A 22691-nucleotide genomic window follows, 5' to 3' on the forward strand; every position below is an offset into this window, starting at 1 on the left:
TCATCATATCGTAAGAATCACCAATACACGATGCAGAACAGGCTTAGGTTAGTGATGGAACAATATATTTAATATGAATAAAAGACACAAGTTAACATTCAACAAGGACCACGCCTGCAAGGCATAGCCATGCCATTTGATCAACTCCTTGTTCCCGACTTTTCAATCGTTAGGTATTTCTCCGCGTTAAATATTGAATATCTGTTCTCCGAGTAGTTTCGTGTTCAGCTTTAAGGACTTTATAGTTATGGTTCAATGCCCCTACATATGTTAACATTCGTTACTTCCTCTTTTAGTGTGTCGGAAGTATATATTTCTTCTGTTCTGTGAATCAGCGTTTCAACAAGTGCACTTTAATAACTGATTAGACAAAAGCTATCGAATTTGAAAAAATCCCAATCCATGTGTCTTTCTTATAAACTGAACGTTGAACTGCGCTATCCTTCCTTCGTTTTATTGTGACATCGGGAAAATAGATCTTGTTTTCATTTTCATGTCCCATAGTAAATTGCATATTTGGATGGGCTTCGTTGGAATATTTTAGCAGATTTGTTGCATGTTGTTGATTATTACATACGATGAAGGTGTCACAAAAATACCTCGAATAATACATCATTAGCCAAGAAAACATCTGCTAGGACAGGACCTAACGGACTTTCCGTTGCTACACCACTAGAAGATACGGTTAGAAGTAGTATGCTTTTAAGGTCAGTATAACAACATGACGAGATTGAATAGACTTTTAGGTACGTAGTGAACAGGGCTCGAAGCGATCGTACCCAGTTCAAATCTTTCGGACAAGGTATTGAGAACAGGAGGCAAAATAGTCTCTCACAGAGATACTGACAGTTAATGTCTCAAAATCTTCAAATTCGTGACCGCATTTAGACTGAGCTTGTGCAATCATGTGCTCCTCTGAGAATGCAGCCTATTCTTTCATCTAAGTGGCTTTGGTCCGCAGCATTTAATACTGATCATATGAGAATGACAGATACTCCCAGAATATTTTTAAGGCACGTTAAATCCCTTCAGTTAAGGATAAACAAAACAGGGGACATGCTACGAAATATCAGATGCCAAAAAACAAACAGTCGATAACTTCTGCTCAGAAAAAAGTTCGAAATCCAGTCTTGTTATATCGAACAGAAAATCACCTAAGGTCTTCCATACCTGCTTTCATTCAGTCTTGAGAAATTAAATGTCATTGGAGTTGGTTTACAAGCACTGTAGAGAAATATCTAACGTCGCCTCATTGAAACCGTTCAATATGTGAGCGCGTATCGTGTAAATATACGTTACCACAATGTTGAAACTACTTGGTCGGTACATTTGATATGGACTGCCAAATTGAATGTAGATGACATCGCACAAGTTAGTCGTTTGCATTTCAATAATTTTGTTGTTTGACAGCTATCTTATTGGTGATTTTATTACATATATAAGTATCACGTAATAATATCCAGATTGTCATTTATTTTTAATTCACATTTACTGCGAAATATCAAAAACACATGAATTTTTTTCAGATCTCTCAATGACTAGGGATGGTATAATGAGAAGAAGATTGTCAGAACTGTGTAGTGGCTGTTAAGGTGGATAGTGATACTCGCCTTCAGGTCTGCATATCTCACATGAGTACTTTGTTTCTACACTTTCAGTAAAACGAAAACCTCGAAGTGAGACTACAGCACGGATGTTTCCGTTATTCTTTGCGTCTAGATCCACTAGTGGGTAGTGTACATTAAGTATGTTTTCCTATTTTATAAGTAAGCATTTGGATGCTTTGCTCGATCTCATATATATTTGTTTTAGCAGCATCGCTCACTGACACCCAAACATAAACAATATATGTCTATATCGTGCTACCTTTTGTATATGTATTCTGTAGTGATGGTGCGACCTAACATTTATCACTGACTAAACACACACAAGAGCGTCCCAAAAAGGAGTAAAATAAGATCTTACAAAAAGCATTTACTTTGGCTGACTCGAGGAAAACTAAAAAAGTTAATGTATCTGCATAATGCTGCCGATCTCAAATTATGTCTATTTTATCAGTTACTAGCCCCTTTCTTCCAAAAGCCATGTTTTGTAGTCGGAAAAAACGGGGCAGACTATTGTCCGGTATGATTGTTTTTTAAGACTGGTAGATATATCACCTGCCCTATGTGTGACATGTTAGTGAAGAACATCGCTTGAGGTTGCCAGTCCTGATGACAGTTTTTCAATAAGCTTCGACTCAACTTATAATATTTAAGCACAGTGCCTTCGGAAGGTTTACGTACTTTGGTATTATTTTTAGTGAAGAACTGAGATGAAGTATCCCGGTTGATCTAGTCAAATGAAGCTTTAGAACTGTGATATAAGTTGTCGGACATCGGTAAGTATGAGTATATTCTGAAACTGATGAAAGGTAAATATCCAATAGATAGGATCGATTCCAGTTCTGGAACCATCCTAGTCTTTCTGTTTGCTCTCCACACCCTTCAGCGTTAGATTATTAGTAAGCTCTGTGAGGTCACTGAATTTCATCTGAGTGGGTTTCACGTTTTCTAGTGTATTGCTTAAACCCTGCTAGATTACGACCTCGCTGCCACCGTACCGATTTACAGTTGGCTGTGAATCCTTTCTAAGTAATACAGCTGAATCCCGAAATTTACCACAGTGTGTTCAGCATTTGACTACAGAATACTAGGTTAAAGTGCTAATAATCTGACAGCTCATAATATCTTTTATATATTTCTGACTAATCACTGGCTATATAATCAAAAAAACGTTTAAGACCTGTCAATAAGCAATAAAAGCTAACGTATACGTAAATGTGACGGTGAGTGTCAATATATAGTTAAAAATAAGGATTTAGTTTGTCTGCTCCACCACCATTGATTTCGCCCCATATCACCTAGGATTTACAATCAAAAACTACGGTAATTTCACGGACCCTAACCATACAGCCAACACCTTCCTAAACATCTAACCTCAAATAACTCCGTGTGGTCGAACTAGGTGTTGATACTGACTATTCTTGAAGAGGCTTATTGCAGTTAAGGAGTAGACCCCAAGAATTTTTGTATGAGCACTCGAGGCGTACAGAAAACTGCTGTTTGTCAGGATTGTGTTATGTACATGCTGAGCTTGTAAAGGATTCTCTAAATAAGTCAACCCCTTAAAAATAAGATTATAAGCATTTGATGGGATCACATCTGTGATAAAATTATACAAATTGTTGAGAGTGGATAGCACTAACCAGCGCCATTGAATCAGTCCAAATATTACAATTCTAAAATGTTCGTAGTATATCGGTCCTACTGAAGCATACCGTGTCCGTGTTAAAGTGTCTGTTGTTTTTAAATTTGTTATTGATAATAATCAGGTAATATTTACGTTGCTGTGGGTGACTGTTCTTATTTTAATACCTAACACTATACCTGTCAATGTTTAGCATGGCGTAATCCTTGTTGATAAATCGCTAGTCCAGAAATCTATTTTAGTTGGATATCTACTTGATAATTTCACATTTCCTGCAATCTGTTCACCTCTAAAGTTTCAACCTACCCTTTAAAGTCCTAATTCATCTAGTTAACTAAAGGGATAAAAATAATTTAGTTTTAGCTTTTTTGAATTTCCTTTTATACGTAAAGCTATAATATCTGTAAACCAGCAAATGTAATGATTATATTCATCATAATCAGTCGGTTGCATCGTAGAACCTGGTACGTATGAAATTGTTAGGTCAATTCCCCCGAATGCCCTGGTACGGCCGAGAGTGGGGAGAGTCCGCTCTCCCTCTCGAAATACTCTCACACGGCCACGCGTATACAGCCTCTGCCAGGGAAGTCCTACTCATTGCCTTCTCGTGGCCGGGGTGTTGTTTACGAAAATGAGAGGACGAAAAGCGAATGTCCGGCGCTTTAACCGGATTCCAAATCAATGGTGCACATGGGCTCCAGTATCCTGTGGGAACAAATGGCGTATGAACCAATCGTTGGTCACCGGCTACCACGGGATTGCATCTCCTTACGATGCTCCACTGCCTTGTGGGTTAGACCTTTAGGTCAAAGGCTCGGGGAGTGGCCCCCTAAGATAACCACCTGCTTCGGTTTGGGCACCCGGGCAGTATCACAGCCCACACACAAATGATGAACTCTTTATGTCTATGGAAATTACTTTTCTCGCTTCGAAAAACAACCAATTGATTCAAATTATTATCATTACAATTATTGTCATTATTAATACTTTTATTATTATTACTATTATTGTCATTATTATTATTATTATTATTCCACATTATTCACCCTCTTTTATACTTATACAGCGGCTCGTCTTTGGTGGAAATTCGACTGTATCTAAACGTTCTCGAGTCACTGTCCGGTTGAAAATTGTATGTTATCACCGAATACGAGGACTGAAGCAGTTTTTCTGAAACCACGTGCACCATTCAAACTGGCTGCCTTCAACGTTCGCACATTTATGCAGGTCGGGCAACAGATAGGGCTGGCTATGTCTTTGGAAAGTCTTAATATTGATGTTTGTTGTCTATCCGAGACCCGTATTCAAGACTCTGGCGAAGTACTACAAATTCGATCCCCATCTGTCGCTTCGAAAAGCTTGTTTTACGTGCGCTTATCCGGGGACCCTGTGGCATCTTCGTCTGGTCTTGCTGGCGTTGGTGTCGCACTAAGCGCTAGAGCTGAGGCAGCACTAGTCGATTGGATCCCCATTAACAGTCGGTTATATGCTGTTAGATTAGAAAGTTCCATCAAAGTGAGAAGAAATCGGCGTGAGAAACGATGTCTTTTCGTCATCTCCGCCTATGCCCCGACAGATTGCAGCCCGGATGCAATCAAGGATGAGTTTTACCACCAGTTATCTGTTCTTCTCCAGAAAGTGCGTTCGACAGATATTTTAGTACTAGCCGGAGACTTGAATGCTCAGGTTGGGCGTCTAGGCACAGAAGAGAGTCGTTTAGGTGGCCGATGGAGACTCGTTGGTCGCAGGTCAGATAACGGGGACCGTCTACTGCAACTTTGCACAGACCACAACCTGTTTCTGGCTAGCACTAACTTTCGGCACAGTCATCGCCGATGTGCCACCTGGCGTCCTCCCTCTGCATCTCAAGCCTGGACTCAGATTGATCACATCGCGATCAGCTACCGCTGGCGTGGTTGTGTACAAGACTGCCGCTCCTTTTGGAGTACCTATCTGGACTCTGACCATACCTTGGCCTGCGCCAATCTTGCCTTACTTTTCAGTGGACAACGAAGTGACCGCCATCAACGGATTGATATTAGCAAGCTGGTTGCAACTTCTGTTGCAAGTAAGTATCGAACCGAGCTAGCCTCTAGACTAGCTACCACTCCACCGAAAAGTATAGATGAGCATTGGTTGCAATTGCATGACGCCATGAAAATGGCGGGAACAGTCAGTTGTGGGTTTGCGAAACGTCCCGCTTTTAAGTACTGGGTTTCTTCTGGTTCCTTACAACTCATTGAAGCCCGTCGGTCTACTCCGGGTGACCGTGAGTTTGACCATAAACGAAGGATGTTACGTAAGGAAATTGGGCAAAGCTTGCGTAAGGACCGAGAAGCCTGGTGGTCGAAGCGTGCTAATGAGCTGGAAGCAGCAGCTGCATCTGGTAACTACCGGAAGCTCTTCCAGCTCATCCGAGCCACTGGCAGCAAGAAGTCTGGTGTGAGTGAAACAATCTGCGAGGATGATGGGATGCCAATCACTAACATCCATCGACGTCTTGGACGATGGGCAGAATTTTTCGAAGGGCAGTTCAATTGGCCTGCTGCTCCGGCAACATCGGTCAGACTGTCCTGCCCTCCATGGCCGGTGACGACTGATCCACCAAACGAGGAGGAAGTCCGCAAGGAACTCCAACTCTTGAAGCGTTACAAATCAGCTGGCCCAGATGACTTACCTCCGGCTCTTTTTAAAGATGGTGGTGACTTTTTGACTAAGGAATTGACGACGTTGTTTACAAAGGTTTGGGAACTAGAGTGTGTACCAACGTCATGGAATGAGTCGATAGTTGTCCCTATCTTTAAAAAGGGTTCACGTCGTTCCTGTAACAACTATCGGGGGATAAGTCTACTTCCGATTGCGTCCAAGCTATTGGCTTCCGTCATACTTCGTAGCTTGTTCAAATCCCGAGAAAAATTGACTCGCGAGGAGCAGGCTGGGTTTCGTTCTGGTCGAGGATGTATTGATCATATCTTCACCCTCCGCCAAATGTTAGAACACCGTCATACTTATCAAAGGCCAACAATCGTAGTGTTTCTTGACATCAGGGCTGCCTTCGATTCGTTGGACAGGACTGTTCTCTGGGATTGTCTATTGAAGAAGGGTGTGCCTGAGAAGTTTATTAACATCCTGAAAGCCCTATATAAAAACACCTCATGCAGAGTGAGGGCATACAACCACCTTTCTCCATTGTTCCATTCGAGCAGTGGGGTTAGGTAGGGTTACCCAATCTCACCATTCCTCTTCAACTTTGCCATCGATGACATTCTGGAAACAGCTCTGATGGATGTAAGTAGTGGTGGTGTGGGTCTGTTGCCTGGAGAAAGACTTCTGGATCTTGAGTATGCGGACGATATTGTCTTACTGTGCGATAATGCCCAAGGCATGCAATCCGCACTTAATCAGTTGGCAATCAGTGTCCGTAGGTATGGTATGTGCTTTGCACCTTCGAAGCGCAAAGTACTTCTACAAGACTGGTAGGATTCCAATCCTGTACTCACCCTGGATGGTGAGCAGATAGAAGTAGTTGAGAAGTTCGTGTATCTGGGTAGCTGCATAAGTGCTGGTGGGGTGTGAGTGATGAGATCAATGCACGAATATTGAAAGCCAGAGCGGCTTATGCCAATCTGGGCCACCTTTGGCGCCTTCGTGATGTTAGTCTGGCTGTAAAAGGTCGGATCTACAACGCGTCGGTGAGAGCAGTTTTTCTCTATGCTTGTGAAACCTGGTCTCTCCGAGTTGAGGACGTTAGACGACTCTCTGTGTTCGATCATCGTTGTCTCCGAAGGATTGCTGACATTCAGTGGCAACACCATGTCAGTAATGCAGAGGTTCGGCATCGTGTGTTCGGGCACAGAGATGATAATTCAATTGGTGTTACCATCTTGAAACACCGACTTCGGTGGCTTGGACATGTTCTCCGAATGTCGTCCCAGAGAATTCCACGTTGTGCATTATTTGCTGACTCTGGGACTGGTTGGAAGAAGCGGAGAAATGGTCAGTACATGACATGGTGCCGTGGTATGAAAGAAAGCTGCAAAGGACTGGCTTGTGTTGGTCCTTCACGACTCCCTGGTTGGGGTCTGAGAGATGGTGCTACACAGTGGCTAGAGACGTTATCAGATATGGCTCAGAATAGAAGCCAGTGGCGATCCTGCTGTAACCTTCTTTTACTTTCTTCATAAAAAGTGGTTGTGTCTCCTTTACCTGAAAGATTTCTTCTGATTGTACCTTTCCGTTCCCTCGTTACTACCACACTACCTTACACCAATCTCTTCGTTATTATTCTTTTTCTTTTGCGCTCCTTAGTCTTTTTTTTTCTATTTCTCTTCGAATTCTTATTGTTTTGTGTGGCGCATATATATTGGCGCTCTCTTGTACCAATATTCATGTGTTCAAATAAATAAATAAATAAATAAGTGGTAATAGAAAAGTTTGGCTATCGAAGATACGATTCAAGAAAACATAAACCAGCGGAACAAAAGGTTATGGGTAATTCAGAAGCTTAGGTTTTAGGGGTAGACAAAGAATGGCTGCACCTACGCCATCGCAAACGATTTTGAGCTATGTTATTCAAAGTTCCTAACCACTGGTTACGATAATCACGCGTCCTAATAAAGTAGTTTACACCTATTAACATGGTCGTCACTACTGTTTTCACTAGTCAGAAATAGATTTTTGTTTCACAATTCTCACCTTTTTATGATAATAACTATCATTTTGTCCTGCTAATGTTCTACATTTGATCTTTAAATAATAATTTAATCATAGTCAGAATTATTTCATCCAGCGCTACCGTGGTACACAACTCCCAACCTATGTATAAAAAACATTTTAATACCACCATGATTAACATAAGTTCGTAACCTTCTGGTCTCTCAAACAAACATTAACCATACTTAGATGAGCTAACAGTTTCTAATATCAAAACACTACTCATCTGAACATTTTTAGCTCGTCATCTTGATTACTTTTACTAAGAATTAAAAAAACAATTCTCTATGTAATAATTTTTAAGATGGTGGTATATTATCTGATGTCTTACCCCATACAGTCAACTACCTCTCCTTTTTTTGCCATTTGCAGAGGTATGCTAGAAAGACGCGGATATCGTTCACTTCATATTAGTCGTTTACAATTGAAACGATGGTCATCTTATCTTGCTACTGCATTTGCGGTACTTGATAACTTTCAATGTGTTTATTATTAATTATCACATGTTTAGATTCTCTCATTTGTTTTTATTTCTGGTGGAATTTGGCTACTTGAAAATAATCGGATCGAGTCTGAAATTATCGGCAGGCGATATTACTACGAAGAAGGAGTTTTGTTTGTAATCATTGGGATACTATTGCTTCTTTCGCTTGTTTGTCAAGCTTTTATGATTCATCTATTGTTTGTTGCAAAAAAGCCATGGAGATTTACTGAAGTCAAGGTAAAGAGAGCAATTGCACTGGTATGGTATATGTTGACAAAAACATAATTATCTTATACAGTATTTAGTTTTTCTGTTTGCAGTGACAATTCCTCATATTTATTGTTTGTACCATGTGAAAACAATTAGAACAAAAGTACGTGCATCTTATTTTTATTTACAGCTTATGCTTCATTACTCACACACATGTTAGTTGAATAATAACTACTTATTAGTAGATATCTCGCTCTAACAATATTCGTGTAATCATAATGTTCGTTTTAGCTGTTAAGATAATCTTTATATCAAATTATATTGTCACGTCCAACACAAAGCAACTTTTTCACTGTTTACTAGTGGGTTAGGCGTCTGAGAAGTTAATCTCACTTATAAAAACGTTTGTTGTAGATTATTCATTCGAATTCGATTCAGCAACTAGTATTGAAGTATTACTTTAGCCTTATCATATTACACATAAAGGTAAAGTTTGAAAATAACTTTTTATGGGTCGTCAAATAATTTCTTTTGCAGTTCAATCTATCCTTTCTCCCCAGAATATTCTATTATGTATTTTGATAGTAAATCCAACTGATAATCATACTACCCAGTTTACGTTCCAAATACCGTCAAATATTTTATTGGTAAAACAACTTTCTGTTTGCATTACTTCGAGAATATACAAAAATATCTTTAATATAGATAAACTATATTTTTTTACATTTTGTTACTTATATATATTGTGAACTTTCACTATTACATCACCGTTATAACAAGATATCCTATTATTGAGGAACTCGTTAGTAACTCCATCTTATGCGAAACATACTACAGATTACCACCTAATGGCCTTTGACCGTTCAATTAGTTCGGAAATTTATATACTCTGGTGGGTCTGAAGAAACATGTTAATTACTTCTACAGTCATTTGCGAATGGGTCAACATGAAAGATCTGATTGAATTATTTTACGGATATTAAACATCAGGATATAAAGTATACTTGTTAATATCTCTTCATAACTAAAACAACGTTAACGTTTTGTTCAACAGTTTTATCTGAGCGTTTTTAGAAAAAGAGTCCTTAAATAATGAGTAAAATTTCGAGATTATTCTATTTCAAGCAGTGAAATATTCACAAATGTAGTGCTTAATGTGAGATTATTATTCAACTAATTTGTTTTGACAATATTTGATTCATTTTTAGTTAATATGGTCAATTAAAGAACAAACTGAAGAGGCTTTGATTAGTTTGTACGGATTCGAACCTGATTTTACATCTGCATGGGATCATCTACAGTCTCAGGTCAGTACATATAGAATGATTGGTATTGGTTAATTTGTCTTTTTAGTGGACAACTAAGCATTAATACGACATATGTAAAAAGGTTAACCAAATACTGGATATGTACAAAATATTCACGGTACTATTTCATAGTTACTGTTTTTTCAACTTCATTCGTTCTTTTCGAACCAAATTCTTTAAGATATGCTGCAGTAGGAAAATCTGGATTTATTTTGAGCGTTTTATTATGTGGTAATAAACTGAATTTCTTGCTTACTAATGAATGTTCTCTGCATCTATATAATCTAAGTAACTTGAAACATACTGTCATCTTTTGCTTCTCTCTTGTTTTATTATACTGATAATTTTACTATGAGATAATGAATCGTATTTCAAACCGATATTATTATTTCTATCATGAATGACTAGTTTAGAATAACAGTTAAGTGTAAATGACATGGATTAAATTTAAGGCTAATGAAGCGTCAACAGTTAAATGATTATTTTTAAATCATGTTAGTCTGAATAAGGAGTTGAAAATTTTGTTTATTTGATTTTGTGTTGTATTTAGTAATTCGAATGTTAGTAAAACCATTCACTGGCAAATTCTATACTTCTTATTTAATACGAATTTAGGTCATATCGGTGTTCATTGTGACTTGGCATGACTATGTATTGAAATGACAAATTTTATTATTATTATTATTATTATTATTATTATTATTATTATTATTATTATTATTATTACCATATATTACTGTCCATGATAATTAAAGTTGATAAATAGATTATATTTCGAGTTTTACAATTCTTCACTTCCTTTGAAATTATCCTGAATCGTGAAAGTAATTCACATGTATATATTTATCGTATTTAGGTCATTTATGCATAACTATTGTCAAGATATATCTGTGTCTAAACATACGCACATTTGTTACCTAGTAGTTGTCTCCATTGGACCCCATTAACCAAGTAATTAACTTACTGAATAAATACAAGAAACTTATACTTGAAAGTGAATTACTTATCCTCTTACTGTGCGATTTGTAAATAATACTTTTAAGGTCACTCATTTCCGTCATATTGAATTAAACGCATATTGTATGAAAACTTCATTTTTAACTTCTATGCATCAACACCAGATCATTTAAATCGTACTATTCTACTAAATACTATTGTGTTTTATCGATTTTTTTTGCTTAACCAGTTGGTGATTAGCGTCCGCAAGTGTGGTATACATTTAATATTTTCAGATTGTTAATTTAGTTTGTCATGATCCCCAAGTATCTGTGATTAAATTTACTTATTGTCAAAAAATTTGTATTCTTTGCGTTAGTGCGGGATTTCAGATGAAGTTATGATGGATGATATCTATGTTCTGTTAGAAAGGATCTAAAGTGGCAGTACAATAATTCAAACTACTTTAAGCGGGATTTATCCATTTATGGAAGATCTTATTTATAGTTGTGTACCATTTGCGTAATCTCTTTATATGTGTAACAGTTCATTTTCCGAGTCTAGAACGCTTAATGACTTTGTGTTCGATTATCACTGTTATCACACTATTGATCTCATATAGTTAAAAACACTTCCTAAGTAATAATCAAGTTTTTAGTTGTGTTTGAACATAACAAAAACTTTTATTTATCCTAGGACAGCTTGTTCTGTTGTTAAAGTATCCCTTAAATATACATATTCATAGATTTACATATTTGCTTCATCTTTAAAGCGTAAAATAAATAGCAAAAGTTAAGAACCTAAACAGTTGAATTTAAAGTTTTCCATGAAATAATTAATATTTACTATGCGTTCAATGGAGAATGCTGATAGGTGGCCTATGCTCCTTCATAAGAGGTAACAGGCGCGCGAACGTCTAACCTCTAGACCACTGACCCGGCATCCAACGGTGTTAATTTCTAACTTCGACATAAATCAAACTTTCGGAGATTTATGTCCATGATGACTGGTTTTCAATGACATCCCAAAAATTTACTTTGAATACTCATAGGATTGGTTAAAGCTAGACATTGACACCATTGGATACCGGCTCAGTGGTCTAGAGGTTAAGCATTCATGAGCGAGACCGATAGGTGCTGGGTTCAAATCCTGCGGGTGGCATCGTAGATGCGTACTGCTGAGGAGTTTCATACTCGGACGAAACGGTCGTCCAATGCTTCCAGATTTTCCATTGTGGCCTAGCTTTAATTGACTCATGAATTCAACTAACAAACATTTTTATCTATTTTAACCAGTTCAACACAAAATTATTATCTAGCAAGAAAAATTATGTTGATATTATATATATTCAAAACTGAGAGTGGATATCTATGGTTGCGAGATTTGTCAATGGCTTTTCTCCAGATATTGCTTACTTTGTTGGAAGTTACAAGAAAGCTGGATTATATAATAGTATTTATATTTTTTCTTACCAATTCTAAGATCATATTTAGTTGCCTATGTGATTTGTAAATCAACTAAAGTATAATTCAAAGTATCGCCTTACAAAAGGATTACTAAAATAAATGAACTGACACAACTATTCGTTTATCCAAATAGTCACGATTTTATAACATGACAACATGAAGGGTGGATAAGACCAAAGCTGTAGAAATGAAAAAAGTGATTCATTAACCCCAATGAAAAGTTAGAGGAAAAGTACAAAGAGAACAGCTAAAAACGGGGCAAAAGTTGAATAGATGCAGCTAAAGGAAAACGATGTGTAAATTCATCTGCATTGTGACTATTGGTTTTCGATTATATCACGAGTTTATAACTACTTTATCTGATTGCCTTACAAATACAGCTGCAAAATCTATGATTCCCTGCACGTTTTGAATCAACAACTAACTGCATCATAAAGTAATCCCACCACCTAACCTCATCATCATCATTCCATTAAGCTACGACTCGATCACAAGGAAGTCCTACCCATTGCCTTCTCGCGATGGAGGTGTTGTTTACAAAGTTGAGAGGACAAAATGCGAATATCCTGTACCTTAACCGGGTTGGCGGATATAGAGGAGTTGGAAAACCCTGATTCCAAACCAATGGTGCACATGGGCTCCAGAATCCTGAGGAAACAAATGGTGTGTGAGCCAATTGTTGGTGACCGGCTATTATGGGACTGCATCTCCTTACGTCGCTCCACTGCCTTGTGGATTAGACCACTATGTCAAAGGCTCAGGGTGTGGCCTCCTGAGAAAATCAACTGTTTCAGTTTGGGCACCCGAGTAGTATTCCAGCCTTCACATACACGAGCATTCTCCATCGAACTCGATCCTGGGCAATATTCTCCAGTTACTACTCATCCTTTTGATATTTTGCTTTCAACATTATAAATAATATTTCGCAGTTATTATGCTTCCGGATAGTTAATTTTTACCATAAACAATTAATGTTGATTTATTTGAACAATATCATTGGTTTTATTGGTAAATGGTCAGTTTTTGAATTTAAGTCTTTAAACAAATTAGCGTTTTAGTTAAATACATAATATTGACAAAAAAATCCGTAAGATAGAGATGTACATTAGATGTCATTCGATTAGAAACTTATCAATTGTGTACAGTTTGCACATTAGTTGTTTAAAGCTGTTACATTTAATCTGTTTGTTCCTTCTTTGTCTTATGTAGTTAAACTCCTAAATTTACTTTGGATAAAGTTTGATAACGTATTAGGATATGACGTTTACGAAAACCATGTGACACTTTAAATAACGATTTGACTGCATACTAACTAAGTGGTTAATAAAATTACACAAAAGTGTGAAGTATTCAAACTTATTTATTGGGCAGTGTACGAATAACAAAGATGATAAAGACTGAACAACATTATCCAAATGCCCTCAGTATTACAAGTAGGATTGATATCACCCAAAATAGGTCTCATGTGAGGATCAGCTCTATAGTAAAGATTAACATTTTCATAATCCGTGATCAGGTTGTTCACAGTGTATTGCATCAACCTAATCTCATGATCTTAATAAACTTAGTCTTTGCATCATGCTTTCTAAAGACTATAGATTAGTCCTTGGAGCTGGTTATCGTTTTATTTTATATTCTCAGCCAGTGAAATCACAACCTTCATTTAAGTTATGGTTGACAAATTTAGAAGTGAAAATGGTTTACATAAACAAATAGTTCAAGTCAGTGTTTAAAATGTATCGATTAATCGTTGATATCTTGTTTAGAAGCTATTATTTTAGGATTACACTCCAAAGGTTGTACGTATCAATAAACAATAATGATAAATCAGGTGAATGTTCAAAAATGATATATAGTCTCTTTTTGTGTAACAGTTAACTAAGGAATTCGGTTTGGTTTGATATTAGTGTAAAAAAGACATGCTAAGTAGTTCGTGAACATCTAATTAAATGTGTGGTCGTGAATACTCGTGAGATTGAGCTTAGAACCTTAAGGCCATTTGGGAACTACGTTTACGTTTGTACTTCTCTACCTGACTTAAGACTATAATGCTTTTATTTTTACGCAACACATAATATTCTACCGGATTTCCTTTGTTAGGCATTACCGTAGTCACAATTAACTTTAATCAGTATTATATACTGTTCCCTAAAATCCCTACTCTTTTGGTTTCATCCGTTAGTATATTTTTTAAAATACACTGTGATTTTTTAAGCTTTGGTCTCGCCTGTACTAGTTCCCTATAACTCTAATTCTCTGTAATCTAAAAAAAGCACACAACTTTTACCAGTGTGCTTGTTCCTAATAACTTTTCTTCCGTCAAGACTCATGTTTATTTGTCCTTTGTAGTGAACTTGCATCTAGGAAAATTTCCATTGAATTAGTGGCCAGCTATCGATCAACGCGCAGTAGCCCAAGTGCATTCATTCTTCATCCTTCCGTAGTTCCTGAACACCGAAATTCCCTTATATATTTTAGTCTTATTTTTGTACGTCTGCTCTTTCCCACTAGTATTTATGCTGTTACCACTTTTACTACTCTGGAATTTATCTTTATAATTTTATCTCACTGCGTTGATATAGTGTGACGATTCGAACCGACACTCAGTTGACAGGTTTTACGTGTAATATGACTGATATGAATGATAAACAAATATGGTAATTCACTGTCTTAATGTTACTCAAATGGATTAATAGTGATGTATAAGTCGCTAAATAAAATGCTTCCGAATCTCAATAGTAACACTAATTTCCTCTAAAAGAAAATCTGGCATAAAGGCCTTTTGTTAATCTTAAAAGTCTTTATTCGTAAAATTTTTTTATCAGTAAGGGGTTGTGAATATTGTTGAATTTGGTTGAAATCATGAAGTGATCATTGTTAGGCCACCATCGCGCGAGACCGGAGGTCTTGGAACTGAGTCCTGTTTGTGGGATCGTGGATGTACGCGACTGAGGAGTCCCATACTGGGGCGAAACCACTGTTCAATGCTTCCAGGGTTTCACTGGTAGACTAACATTGATCGGTTCGTGATTTCAATAAGAAACATTTTAATTTTTGGGAGAATAAACCTTAAAATTGGATGAATAATAAACATTTTAGTGTAAATAAGTTACATGCTTCAGTAATTACACTGTTTCTGTGTATCCGATTTTTCTAAAACGCAGTCTAAATTCTTCTCTAACTCTACATCCTAAATTTCTATTTACTAAGACAAAAATGAAAGATTTACAATAATTGAAGGAAATATTACAATTCATTCAACACGAATACTCAACAATTTGTCAAGTTCACCAAATTGTTTTTCTCTGAAAATATTTTATTGTTTAAGCATGTATAGATAAATATTGACAGATTATAGGACGTCATAGTTTAATTTTATTTTCATATTAAATTAATTATATTTAGAGTGAATGTTGTGGATTTTCGGGTCCTCAAATATATGCCTCTTCAAAATGGAAATACAGTCAACCTAATTCTTCAACTTTTATCAGCTTAGTACCTGATTCGTGTCTTACACTTAAAAGTTTAGAAGAACAAGTACTTGAAGATATAAAAACCAAGTCTGATTATGAAGAACCTAGACAAGTGACTTTTCAAAAAGTAAGTTCAATTAAATCTTATAGATAATATATATTTGTGTAAGTATGTTTAAGTTTTGTACAAAAATATAAAATTAATTTATTCACTTCAAAATATGACATCTTTAGCCTCCAACCATCAACTTCTACTGTTTTACAAGCACATTATTTAAAATAGTGACTGGACTTGTACCGCATATTCCTTCATCTTCTTTAGAGCTTCTAGTTTATTTCTTTAGGTAGGATATTTTTTGAGGTAAGAGACAATACAATCTGCCTAACACTTACTTGCTTACTTACGCTTGTTACTCTCAATGGAGCACAGGCCGCCGACCAGCATTCTCCAACCCACTCTGTACTGGGCCTTCCTTTCTAGTTCGATCCAATTGTAGTTCATTCTTCTCATGTCTATCTCCATTTCTCGGCGTAATGTGTTCTTTGGTCTTCCTCTCATCCTTTAGCCTTTAGGATTCCATGTGAGGGCTTGCCTTGTGACACATTTAGGTGCTTTCCTCAATGTGTGTCCTATAACCCTTCCAATACTTCCTCCTGATTTCTTCCTCTGCTGAGATCTGGTTCGTTCTCTTCCACAGTAGGTTGTTGCTAATAGTGTCTGGCCGACGGATCCGAAGTATTTTGCGTAGACAATTGTTAATAAACACCTGTATCTTCTGAATGATAGCTTTCTTATTTCTCCAAGTTCCCACTCCGTACAGTAGAACCGTCTTGACATTTGTATTGAAAATTCTGACCTTGGTGTTGGTTGACAGTTGTTTTCATTTCCAGATGTTCTTCAGTTGTGAATATGTTGCTCTTGCTTTGCCGATCTGCCTAACGCTAGACTAGGTTAAATCTTTCGTAGTTTTTTGTCAAACGTTTTGGATGCCATCAAGCTCACTGATTATTTCATTCACATTCAAAGTTTGACTGTTAGTGTCTCTGATTCATTTAAATGAGAGGTAATAGCGTCGATATGTGGTTCTAGTAGTAAATAAATTATATGCATTGGTTGGTTAAAGAAGACAATTTTGTTGGTCACTAAAGCCAAAGGTGAGTTTAATACATATCATAGTATGTCAGACACCATGCAAACACATTAAAAGCAGTGACAGTTGTCTTTCATTCTATTTGTACATGATTACATTAAATTATTTGGACTAATGTTTGAGTTAAGGAGAGGAGAATTCGCGTAGTACATCGGCAGTGACCTTATCAGAAGTTAGTTTTAACCAGGAACGCGTTGTCGTATGTGGAAAACTACAGATGACAACTCCCATTATCCAACTTTTTAACCAACAGGCTCCGACTGATCGCTCGGGAAATTTCTTTATCCCTAGTTTTCCGTTCTGCACACCACAATACTTGTTAGTCAAGCGTTGCTAAAGCCATTCATTTGGTACAATTCATCATTATTTCGACACGAGTTATGATGTATTGAAGCGTGGATAGATATAATGGAAAAAGTCAATACTTATTTTGGCTAAATTTCCTTTCCTATATCCACCTAATTTATTATTATCCTAGATCCACTCAACCAATCCTGCTTTTGATATGACAAGTAGTAATTATTGTCTTCAGAAAGATCCCTTCACAAGACCATCCATCGGAACCGTATATAAAAACATGTTCATACTCGTTTAATTAAATTTCATCAATATTCCATTTACAAGTTAAAAATATTCCAGAGAATAATGTACTAATAATGTTGATATATTAAATACCATATTAAAAACTTAGACGTCCGATTTGGCTGAACGCTTCAACCAAACGACATAAAAAAGTATCGTTAATAATATATAATCTCAACCATCTAATGCTTTTTCCTTCATTTATGATTGACTTTTAAATCAAAATGACCAGTCATTCATACACCTAGTATCCATGTTTATCACCTTGAAAGTCCCTGTCACCTTCTTCCTAATTACCATAATTTTTGAATATTTTTCTTTCCGATTTCTAAGGGATGCGCAGAATTTCTTTATACTCATATAGAAGGTGTTCTAAGCGGTTCGTTTATCGTACCGGTTATTTCTCTTGTGATTGTAGTAAGTTTGTTATTTTTTACGTTTGTATTTTCCTGTGTATCTGTCATTGTTCTTTCATGTAAATTTAAGATAACTGTTCATATTGTACTCGGTTGAAAGAAATGGTCATTTTTAATAAAGTTCAAGATTTGGGTGGAGTTTCGTTGTCTGCACTTGACTCTCTAATCATAGAGCTTTCATTGTTCTTTTGAACAACATCAAGAATGTAGAAAAGTGTGTAGTGAAAAAATATTATTCCCTCTCATTTTGGTTGGAAGTCTTTACTAATATGCACGTAAAGTATCATTAATCAAGATCCAGTCGTCCAATCCTGCTCCGGACATGGCGAAATCAACAAATTTGGAAAGACTGAACAGATGTAAGATCAAGAGTCAGGTCAAAGGGGGAGACATTCAAAATAAAAATGCAGAAAATGACAGGTTAAAGGTCAGTAACAACTAATCAAGATCAACAGGGCAAGCTGTTAGTTATATATGAGGGAACTTGATGTCTCACTTTCACCTGGTGTTTTTGCTGATGATGTTCAGAAGAACAATGGAAACTCCGCGATTAAACCCTCTAGCTTATTCAACGAAACTGCATCCCAATCATCCACTTGAGCTATACATCTTGTGTACTAACCCGTAGTCCAAAGTGTGAAGAAGTTTTCATTTAAATAAAGGGAGTTTTACGAGTTGTCCATAGACGCAACATAGTAATCATATAAATTCTTATATTTGTTTACATCATATATACTTCATTTAACTTTGTAAGATTTCTTTGAGTCCAATTATTCTTTCTTTTTGTAAGTTTAAGTTGATTTCAGTAGCAACAAGATATCATAGAAAATACAATTACCATAATTTTATATATATATTTATTTAAACACATAAACATTGGTACGAGGAGGCACCAAATGCGTTTGCGCACACAAATTGTTCGATTTGTGTGATGACTGAAACAGTTGATTTTCTCAGGAGGCCACACCCTGAGCCTTTGACATAGTGGTCTAATCCACAAGGCAGTGGAGCGACGTAAGGAGATGCAGTCCCATAATAGCCGGTCACCAACAATTGGCTCACACACCATTTGTTTCCTCAGGATTCTGGAGCCCATGTGCACCATTGGTTTGGAATCAGGGTTTTCCAACTCCTCTATATCCGCCAACCCGGTTAAGGTACAGGATATTCGCATTTTGTCCTCTCAACTTTGTAAACAACACCTCCATCGCGAGAAGGCAGTTAATAGAACTTCCCCGACAGTGGTTGTATACACGTGACCATGTGAAGGCATTTAGAGGAGGGAGAGCTGACTCTCCCCATCCTCTGCCGTACCAGGGCATTTGTGGACATTATCATAATTTCCACGAATACATTAACACTTGACTAGATAATACGAATGGATATCGTAGACCACAATACTAGATATGATTAAATCACCAGGCTACATCACGTTATCCAGAGATACACAATTCTGACGGACAATTAAGAAGCAGAATTTAGAGACAGAATAACCGTTTATTAACTCCATGTGAAACCTATACTATAATAAATAATAAACTATACTATAGTGCGATGATACCAAATACCCTGGCCGAGAGTGGGGAGACTCCGCTCTCCCTCTCGAAATGCTCTCACATGGCCACGCGTATATAGCCTCTGCCAGGGAAGTCCTACTCACTGCCTTCTTGTGGCGGGGGTGTTGTTTACGAAAATGAGAGGACGAAAAGCGAATGTCCGGAGCTTCAACCGGGTTGGTAGGCATGGAGAGTTCACCTAGGGGAGTTGGAAAACCCTGATTCCAAACCGATGGTGCACATGGGCTCCAGTATCCTGAAGGAACAAACGGCGTATGAACCAATCGTTGGCCACTGGCTCCCATGGGACCACATTTCCTTACGATGCTTCACTGCCTTGTGGATCAGACCTTCAGGTCGAAGGCTCCGGGTGTGGCTCTTTAGGAAAACCACCTGCTTCGGTTTGGGCACCCGGGCAGTATCACAGCCTTCACACATATCAAATGAGATTTTTGTGGCGCACATGTATTTGATACCTCCTTGTACCAATATCTATGTGTTAAAATAAATAATAAACTATACTATAGTGCGAAGAAATCAATGATGGGAAAGGAGTTGACAATATTATATAATGTCTCGTTACATTTAACATTGCTGGACGTCTGTTTATATTTTGTCTCTGACCAATTCTATTTTGCTTCCATTAGTCACGCATCATTTAGGTTAACTGCTAAATTTATTTATATTTGAATCATTTAATAGGATTTAATTGTTTCGTATAATAATAAATAGTTTAATTCTGTGCTGGTGAATAATTTCTATTCACAATCGTTGACTTCTAACTAGTTTAATATAACAAACAAAATGTATTGTGGGACAATTATAGCAAAATTGTAGTCAACAAATATGACACTTTGAAATAGATTGAAAAGTGTACATAACACATTCAATAAATATTTCTAAGATAACGTAAGTTATTCAATACTTAAAAAACCTTTAAAAAAGCAAGCTCATTCTCACCTCACTTGAAGCTGTGTTACCTAAATTTTGCAACTATCAGTTTCTACACAAAGTTGTTCTGGACTCTGTTAACAAATTTACTCTTTCTTCTTGATACTAAAACCAATCTGTTAGATTATTTCTTAGCCTACAAATTTTATTTATCATTCTTGAGGTTGGCAAAATTGTTGAACCTTATTAAAATCACAAACCGATCTCTACAACCCCCATACTGATAATTTTTGGGTGCTCACTAGTGACTAGCATAGAGAGAACATTTTTCAGATTCAAGTGAAAAGCCGTGACCACTTCAGTCCAACCGTGTTGCGTGTGAGAGAAACACCCACCTAGGATGGTAGCTAGCTGTGCAATATCATGGAACCCATACTAAGACTAAACAGATGTTCACTGCTTTCAGGTTTTCAGTGGTTGTCTAACTTAGATCCGTTCATAGTCTCAAATAAAATTTTTATTTAGTTGTAATTGATAATATATCATAACATTTATTTGATATTCTTCTTACTATCTTTCTCTTGATTACTTTCTCTTTTTTCCAAAAATAATTATTTTGCTCTATCTACTGTCTTCACAACAAATACTCAATTGCTCTTGTCCACTAAAACAACAACCAGTCTTTTTCATTTGTTCTTGGAATCGTTTTGTGTAATTTCGTGGTGGTTGGAGAAGAAATTTAAAACAATGAGAAAGATATTTAACATCAACTCAATTATCATCAGGCTGTTTTGATCTGATCTGATCTGAAGAAAATCTCCAGTTTTTTTCCTTTTTAAAGACCAAACTATAATTTCACATTTGCTTTCGTTTTTTTCTTTACTTTATTTTTTAGAGAAAATTGTTTATTTGCTATTACGAATACTAATATTATTGCTATTACCGTCACGATTTTTTTTCTGTTTAGAAAGTTTATTTTTCAATCAGTTACTCATTTTTTTTCACCATTAATTTTCTCGTTGATTTGAATTGCGAGAAAAAGTATCTGATCAAGTATGATTTTATCATTTTTATTATTATTTACTGCTTAGCCCGCCTTATTACTTTTATTACTCTACATTATTTTGTCTGTATATTCACTGATTTATACATACATGAAATGTATTAGCCTTTTATGATGAATAAATCAATTCATGATGATTATGATAAAATGATTTATATTATTGTTTTTTTTCCAAGGAGAAATCTACTTAGTGTACATTATTCCATGCGATTATTTTAATGTATATTTAGCTTTAAATTCTATCTTTTTTATGAAAGGCTAGTTATGTTATTCAAGTACTGGACTTCACAGTTCAGTGTTTGAAATTGAACGACTACAACTATGCTTGAAAGACAGGTTTATCAACTTCTGTTTAGTATAACAACAGTGAAGAATAACTAAAGATGGTTATTGTTACACAGTGTCTTTGTAGGTAATACTTTATCTATTTGCGCTAAACTCTAGTTTTAATGGGAACTCAATAGTTCATTCACATATAAATGGATCCTCTCTATTCACTCCCAGTAACATCTAAAGTATCATTTATTTGGCAAAAATTAAACCGTATAACCTTAGTGATAATGATCAGAGATAAGATTTATGTGTGCATTATTTAAAAACATCAAAAAACACTGGTAATTCTCTATTTCACCGTACACATATAGTATTTTACTAAAAAGTTAGTCATCAAATTCCAATAATTCGTTATTTGTATATATTTTTTCAATATGAATAAAATTCTAAAGCTAGAATTGTAAGATGTAAGCATACCAGATGAGTTTGTTTGTTTCCTAGCAAAATGTTTGTTAAACGCTTTATTCATGATCAGTTTTTCAAACGATCAAACGTGTCAGCTTCTCGGTCACACATACCAAGAACTCATTATCATTGAATAATTTCCAGTTGGTTATAACCAATATATTTTTAATCTATTGGGTTTACCAACTCTTAATCTTTCCACTATAACTAGGATTGCTAACTTCCACTTTGTAAGTAGTTGAGTCAAATTGTAATTTACTGAGTTGATGTAAGCTGAAAACCATCAGTTATCTTAGGTACCGTTATTCGACGTCATGTGATATTATTGAGTGATATCGATACCAGTTTAAGGGGTATATATTTCCGTGTAAGCAAGAATTATTTGCTTTAAAGATGATTTTATGCCAAAGAGGTTTCAGAATGCTTCCGTCTATCAGTTCTATATGATTTACTAAA

General features: G+C 36.2%; 1 protein-coding gene across 1 annotated transcript; it reads left to right on the forward strand.

Moving 5' to 3' along the window:
* Nucleotides 1–1357: 1357 nt before the first annotated feature.
* MS3_00007626 (uncharacterized protein) lies at nucleotides 1358–22065 on the forward strand (the record flags this gene model as incomplete). The annotated part of the gene is made up of 8 exons (XM_035729798.2): nucleotides 1358–1371; nucleotides 8335–8425; nucleotides 8474–8704; nucleotides 8745–8819; nucleotides 9865–9963; nucleotides 15771–15965; nucleotides 17905–17988; nucleotides 21115–22065. 8 exons carry the CDS (start codon nucleotides 1358–1360, stop codon nucleotides 21175–21177), a joined length of 852 nt encoding a protein of 283 aa, XP_035585283.1. The 3' UTR covers nucleotides 21178–22065.
* Between the last annotated feature and the right edge of the window lie 626 nt (nucleotides 22066–22691).

This window comes from Schistosoma haematobium, chromosome 4 (genome assembly GCF_000699445.3).
Source record: "Schistosoma haematobium chromosome 4, whole genome shotgun sequence".
In the NCBI taxonomy this organism is placed as follows: domain Eukaryota; kingdom Metazoa; phylum Platyhelminthes; class Trematoda; order Strigeidida; family Schistosomatidae; genus Schistosoma; species Schistosoma haematobium.